We start from the raw sequence: 7,847 nt of genomic DNA on the forward strand, positions 1-7,847 counted from the left end.
TCATCCATAAAACTTGAGAGATTTTAATTTCTCATAAGATCCTACAGCAAAATGCTAATAACCACATAGCAACACTTTTCTACCATGCCTTCAAAGATCCAAAACTACAAACTCCATTTCATAACCCATATCTATCAAAAGCTAAATACCCAAATTAACTTCACTTACTCCTACTCTCGCAACAGTATCACATATCAGTCTCACTAAATGACTGATAAACTAAACCCATTCTGAAAGTTCCTAAAAAGCCATTAACTAGTAAGAAAAACAAAAAGAACTAGCATTTTTCAGCAAATATAAGCTGGGATCTTAATGCAAATAAACAACATAGCGATAACATAAGCAAAGACAACAGTATTCTACTATGCATTCATGAGATCCAAGATTGCATACATTTCATTAACCAAATCTATCAAGAGCCAAAAATAGCCAAATCAACTTAAGCATACTCCTCGTCTACCACAGTATCAGATGTGTAGCTCTTTAAACTTTAGAGAGTCACAAACTAAAACAATTACTGATTATCAAAGCAAAGAAAAAAGGCTAAAACTTTCAGCGAAGATAAGCTGGGATCTTGATACGGATAAAGAGCATACTCATAACATAAGCCATCACAACAAACACAACCCCAGCTGAAGCAAACGAAACCTTAACACTCTTATCTCTGTTCTTATCAGTTGCCAAATCCAACATCACAATCCCAACACCACCAAGTACAAACATGAACCCAGAAGACAATCCTTCAATAATATACTGACCATTAACTCGACCGGGTAGAAAAACCACCGGTTTCACAGCACCAGTGAACCGGTCTTGTGTTGATCCAATTCCAGGGGGTTCAACAATGACGTCGTAAACAATGCCGGAGACGACCATGAAGTAGGTTAAGAGGATCAGGCTGTAAACTGTCATGGCGGAGGGAAGGGTGACGGTTGGGATTTTTAGGCGGAGCTTTGGTGGGCGGAGGAAGGAGAATGGGAGGATACGGAGGGTGTGGAAAAGTGGGTCGATTGAGTAGTCATTGGATGGATCGGAAAATTGGGTTCCTGCGGTGGTTGGTGAGGAGTGTGTTTCGAATTTTGGTGCCATTCTTGATTTTCCGGCAGCAGTTGACGGTGGAGGAGGATGGCCGTGGCCCGTGGGTCAAAAGATGGAGCAGATTTGCTGTTTTGGTTCCGTCAATGTATATATTTGGAAGAAAAACAAAAGAAAAGAAATGAGTAAATTACACGAAACACCTAATATGACTCAGTTGTGAATTAATATTTTGTATTATAAATTAAATACTTACATTCCTCGTGAAAATATTGAACAAATATATTATTGGAGAATTTTCTAATCTTTCTTTTGGTGTACTTCAGTTCAGATTAGAAAATATTGTTAGTCGTTAGTCATGATTTTACTTGAAAGAACACATGCATTAATATGATTATGGTAAAAACAGAAAAAGATTTTTATAAAAAAGGACGGGGTTTGAATTATGCTCTTGAAGATGAGTTGATAAATAATGATATGAGAACTGAAGAAAAGAAAAGTTTATTGACTAAATAAAATATAGAAGAGAGTATCTCTTTAGCAAACAATAAGCTCACATCTCATGAAAAACAAGTTAGAATGAAAAATTATGTAACTAATGTTTTAAAGGATGACGTGAAAGGAGCTACAAAGCAATTAAATATGTATATACAGTCAAGATCGGGCCTCTCTAACTTTGTGTGGCTTATTGAAATCGGGGTGATAGACGGCAGACCGAGGCCTGGCCCCAAATTACGTCGGACCATGACACGGAGATGGATCGCTAAGCTCGTGAGTTGATGATCGATCAAGATCGAGACCAGTCGTAATCGAGACCAAAGCGAGATGGGGACCGAGCATGATCGAAGAAAACTTGCTAAACCGAATAACATAAATCCGAGATATCCGTTACGGGGCAAGGATCGTGACTGAAATTTCGGCACATATCAAGTCAAGACCGGACATTTAGCCAATCATGAAATTTCCTTTTGTACTTAGAATTGTACCATAAGTGAAATTCCTCTACTATATAAAGAGGATTCTAATCATTTTGTAAGGGGATTCAAGCATAATCAAGCAACATACTATATTTTTCTCTCTTAAGCTCTGTTGTTCAGTTCATACATTTTTAGCATACTCTGTTGTTCGAGGGCGATCTAGCTCGAAGGCCATAATCACTCATCACATTGGTTTGCTTTATTTTATAGTTAACTTCTAGCATTAATTCTCATATTTCTCCGTTTGTGCCAAGTGAAATCATGTATCCTTAAAACCACTTATAAGTTAATTGTTATCCAATTTTAAGGGTAAACAGTTTGGCGCCCACTGTGGGGATAAGGATAATAGTGATTGTCTGGCACAAATTCGCGTAACACACACTATTTTACGCTTGTTCTTTGAAGTGTCTTTGATTACAGATTGAAAGATGCCAAACTCTCAGTTAGCACCTCAACACATTGACAATGATCTCAGCCAACACAACGAGAATGAGAATATTGCACCAGGAAATATTGCACCCCCTGCTGGCCTCGATGGAGTTCCGGCTACAGATCCAATCGACGTCAATTCACATGTAGCCATCAATGCAAATGTGGTCGCCGATCCCGGAAGCAGTGTTCGTGGGGGTACCCGATCAGCTACTCAGAATGCGCATGGCGGTGAAGATGGCAGGATCAACCTGCGAGTAATCTTTGAAATGTTACAGGCCCAGCAGGCGGCAATAGCTCGGCTACAAAATAAGAACCACACGCTGAGCATGGCCGAACTCGATCCGTCCCAAGAAATTGTACACAGTGTCGAATCAACTTCGAGAAAATCGAATGAGAAGGAATCTGAGACAAATCCTGCTATCCTAAAAATGCTCGAAGAGTTGATGAAGCGAATCGAGACAGGAGAAAAGAACATCGAGGAAAATAATAAGAAAGTGGAAACGTATAACTTCAGGGTCGACCAAATCCGGGGGGCACCTCCGATATTGAAAGGACTGGATTCTATAAAATATGTACAAAAACCTTTTCCCCCAAGTGCGGCTCCGAAACCAATTCCCAAGAAGTTCTGTATGCTCGAGATCCCTAAGTATAACGGGACGACTGATCCAAATGAAAACGTAACCTCGTACACATGCGCCATCAATGGAAATGACTTGGAAGATGACGAAATTGAATCCGTATTGCTGAAGAAATTCAGGGAGACTCTATCAAAGGGTGCCATGATATGGTATCATAATCTACCGCCCAATTCTATTAATTTGTTTGATATGCTTGTAGATTCTTTTGTGAAGGCGCACGCTGGAGCCATTAAGGTTGCAACGAGAAAGTCGGACCTTTTCAAAGTAAGGCAAAAAGATAACGAGATGCTCAGGGAATTCGTATCTCGGTTCCAAACTGAGAGAATGGATTTGCCATCGGTCACCGACGATTGGGTTGTTCAAGCTTTCACTCAGGGCTTCAACACTCGAAGTTCCATAGCTTCATAGCATTTGAAGAAAAATTTGATCGAGTATCCATCCATCACTTGGGCCGATGTACATAATCGATATCAGTCAAAGATCAGGGTCGAGGATGATCAACTGGGGACTCCTTCAAGGTTTGTTTATTCTAACAAGCCCGTGGATAGGATTAAGAGGGATATCGATCGAGAGTCAAGGTCAAATAGAGATCGGTATCAATCGTACAATGGGGACCGTAGAAGCAGTGGGTCTGGACGAAACTTTGCACAGAATGAGAGAAGAAATTATCGAGGTCAAAGTTCACGAGGTCTCATGAGCAAAAATGGTTTTGATAGGGATGTTGGGCCTAAAGAAGCTCCACAATTGTTGGAATATAACTTCAGTGTAGATGCATTAGCCATCGTTTCATCCATCAGACGTATCAAGGATACTAGATGGCCTCGACCTCTGCAGACCGATCCAGCCCAAAGAAACCCCAATCAAATATGCAAGTATCATGGTACCCATGGTCATAAAACGGAAGATTATAGACAGCTAAGGGAGGAAGTAGCTCGATTGTTCAATGAGGGGCACCTTCGGGAATTCTTAAGTGATTGGCCCAAAAAAACTTCAAAAAGAGAGATTCAACAGACAAAATGAGCAAGAAGAGCCACAACACGTGATTCACATGATCGTTGGTATGGTCGATATTCCTCAAGGACCGATATTTAAGTGCACCAAGGTGACAATCACAAGGGAAAAGTGAACTCGAGACTACTTACCGGAAGAGAACTTGTCTTTCAATGATGAGGATGTAGAAGGGATCGAACAACCTCACAACGATGCATTGGTAATATCTGTCCTTATGAGTAAAATTCAAGTTAAACGTGTTTTGATTGATCCAGGTAGCTCGGCCAACATTATTCGATCAAGGGTCGTAGAGCAGCTTGGTCGACGAGGTCCTTATGAGTAAAATTCAAGTTAAACATGTTTTGATTGATCCAGGTAGCTCGGCCAACATTATTCGATCAAGGGTCGTAGAGCAGCTTGGCCTACAAGGCCAAATTGTGCCTGCAACCCGAGTATTTAACGACTTCAACATGGGAAGTGAAACCACCAAAGGTGAAATTATTCTACCAGCAATCATGGTCGGGACCATCCAAGAAACAAAGTTCCATGTAATCGAGGGTGACATGAGGTACAATGCACTACTCGGAATATCTTGGATCCATAACATGATGGCAGTACCTTTGACCCTTTACCAAGTTCTTGAAGTTTCCAACATCGGAGGGAGTCAAAACGGTGTACGGGGTACAACCCGCCGCCAAGGATATGCTTGCAATCGACTAAGTAATATTGGTATCGGCACTTTATCAGCAAAGGGATCGAAGTCACTGGAAGCCAAATAGCAACCATGGCCACCAGCCTCGACCCAACCGGAGGAGCAGGGAACTTACGAGGAGGATGACTATATTATACCTCGATCACTCATAATCCCCGATGATTCTGACACCACAAAGTCAACGGTCAAACAGTTGGAACAAATCATACTGATCGAGCATCTGACCGATTGAAAGGTATACCTAGGCACGGGGTTAACTCCCGAGCTCAGGAAAAATCTTGTTCAATTTCTTAAAGATAATATGGATTGTTTTGTCTGGTCCCATCTCGATATGACAGGATCCTGCCGAAGATCACTAGTCATAAACTAAGCTTGGACCCGAAGTTCCGCCCGGCGAAACAAAAAAGGACGCCTCAGTCCGAGGTCAAACACGCTTTCATCAAAGATGAGGTAACCAAACTTCTCAAAATAGGATCCATTCGAGAAGTAAAATATCCCGAATGGTTAGCGAATGTAATGGTAGTACCTAAGAAGAGAAACAAACTTAGAATGTGCGTAGATTGTAAAGACATGAATAAAGCATGCCCCAAGGATTCTTTTACTTTGCCTAACATCGATCGTATGATCGATGCCATGGCTAGCCACGAGACTCTTAGTTTTCTCGATGCCTACTCCGTGTATAACCAAATATACATCAACCCGGAGGATCAGGAAAAGACCTCGTTAATCACTAAGTATGGCACCTACTATTATAATGTAATGCCTTTTGGACTAAAAAATGTTGGTTCAACCTATCAACGCCTAGTAATCGAATGTTCGAACAACAAATAGGGAAATATATGGAGGTTTATATTGATAATATACTAATTAAGTCCCTGCGAGTAGAGGACTATTTGAAGCATTTGAAGGAAATTTTCGATATACTAAGGAAGTACAATATGAAACTCAACCCAGAAAAGTGCGCGTTCGGGGTTGGCTCGGGCAAGTTTCTTGGCTTCATGGTGTCCAACCAGGGGATCGAGATCAACTCTAATAAGATCAAAGCTATTGAGGACATCACGATCGTGGATAATGTAAAGGTCGTACAGAGGTTAACGGGGCACATAGCTGCCCTAGGGCACTTCATTTCAAGATCCTCGGATAGGAGTCACCGATTCTTCTCACTACTGAAGAAGAAGAGGTGCTTTGCATGGACCCCAAAATGCCAACAGGCCTTGGGGGAACTAAAACGGTACTTATCAAGCCCGCCGCTGCTCCATACCCCAAAAGTGGACGAACAACTTTACTTGTACTTAGCAGTCTAGGAGATAGCAGTAAGTGGAGTCCTGGTCCGAGAAGAACAAGGTATGCAATTCCCTATCTATTAATATTAGTCGGACCTTGGGTGAGGCCGAAACTAGATATCCGTACTTAGAAAAATTAGTGCTTGCTTTAATAAGCGCCTCTAGAAAACTAAAACCATATTTCCAATGCCATCCAATATGTGTCGTGACTACTTATCCTCTTCGAAACATTCTTCACAAACCCAAGCTTTCGGGTCGATTGGCCAATTGGGCCGTCGAAATTAGTGGGTATGATATTGAGTATCGACCCCGAACCGCCATCAACTTTCAAATTTTGGCAGACTTCGTGGCTGACTTCATGCCTGCCCTCGTACCCCAGGTTGAAAAAGAACTGTTGATGAAATCAGATACATCTTCGGGGATCTAGACCTTATTTATGGACGATGCTTAGAACGTGAAAGGGTCTGGACTACGCATCGTGCTAAAATCACCCGCGGGTGATATAGTTAGACAGTCTATCAAAACTACAAAATTGACTAACAATGAGGCCGAATATGAGGCCATGATTGTAGGTCTTGAACTAGCTAAAAGTTTGGGAGCTGAGGTCATAGAGGCCAAGTGTGATTCCCTCTTCGTTGTAAACCAAGTTAACAGGACTTTTGAAGTTCGAGAGGACCGAATGCAGAGGTACTTGGATAAACTACAGATGATTCTACGTCGATTTAAGGAATTGATCTTGAAACATGTACCTCGAGAATAGAATAGCGAAGCCGATGCTCTTGCCAATCTAGTTCATCGGTCGAAGATAACGAACTCAACTTGGGGACTATCGTACAACTTATGAGGTTGGTGGTCGAAGAAGGATATGCCGAAATAAACTCAACGAGTTTGACTTAGGATTGGAGAAACAAGTACATAGAGTACTTAAAGAACAAAGCTTCCATCAGACCCAAAGGAGTCGAGAGCTCTGCACACAAAGGCAACACGGTTCACTTTTTCCAAAGATAGAATGTTGCTTAGAAGGATTTTCGATGGACCATTGGCAATATGTTTGCGGCCGGGGATACTGATTATGTCTTACGAGAAGTTCACAAAGGCACTTGTGAAAACCACTCAGGCGTCGAGTCACTGGTTCGAAAGGTAATCAGAGTCGGCTATTATTGAATTGATATGGAAAAAGATGCAAAGGAGTTTGTACAAATATGATAAATGTCAAAGGCATGCTCCGATGATTCATCAACCTAGAGAGCATCTCCATTCGGTCTTATCCCCATGGTCGTTCATGAAATGGGGAATGGACATCGGCAGCCCTCTTCCACTGGCCCCAAGTAAAGCTCACTTTATTTTATTTATGACTGATTAGTTTTCTAAGTGGGTTGAAGCACAGGCTTTTGAGAAAGTTAGAGAAAAAGAAGTCATAAATTTCATTTGGGATCACATCATATGCCGATTCGATATGCCCTCCGAGATCGTATGTGATAATGAAAAGCAATTCAGCAACAAAGTGACTAAATTTCTCGAGGATCGCAAGATAAAAAGGATCCTATCGATGCCTTATCATCCCAGCGGGAACGGACAAGCCGAATCGATCAACAAAACCATCATTCAAAACCTTAAGAAGATATTGACAGATGCCAAAGAGAAGTGGAGAGAGATACAACCCGAAGTTCTATGGGCATACCGCACAACATCAAAATCTAGTACTGGAAAAACACCTTTCTCGTTAGTTTATGGCGCCGAAGCTCTGATCCCAGTCGAAGTCGGAGAACCTAGCATAAGA

At 41.6% G+C, this 7,847-nt stretch overlaps 1 protein-coding gene across 1 annotated transcript; it reads right to left on the minus strand.

Annotated features, from left to right (window-relative positions):
* Positions 1 to 339: 339 nt before the first annotated feature.
* Positions 340 to 1,209, minus strand: LOC104234087 (uncharacterized). The gene has a single exon (XM_009787590.2). It carries the CDS (start codon positions 1,087 to 1,089, stop codon positions 553 to 555), a length of 537 nt encoding a protein of 178 aa, XP_009785892.1. The 5' UTR covers positions 1,090 to 1,209; the 3' UTR covers positions 340 to 552.
* Between the last annotated feature and the right edge of the window lie 6,638 nt (positions 1,210 to 7,847).

The sequence above is a fragment of the Nicotiana sylvestris genome, chromosome 10, assembly GCF_000393655.2.
Source record: "Nicotiana sylvestris chromosome 10, ASM39365v2, whole genome shotgun sequence".
Classification (NCBI taxonomy): domain Eukaryota; kingdom Viridiplantae; phylum Streptophyta; class Magnoliopsida; order Solanales; family Solanaceae; genus Nicotiana; species Nicotiana sylvestris.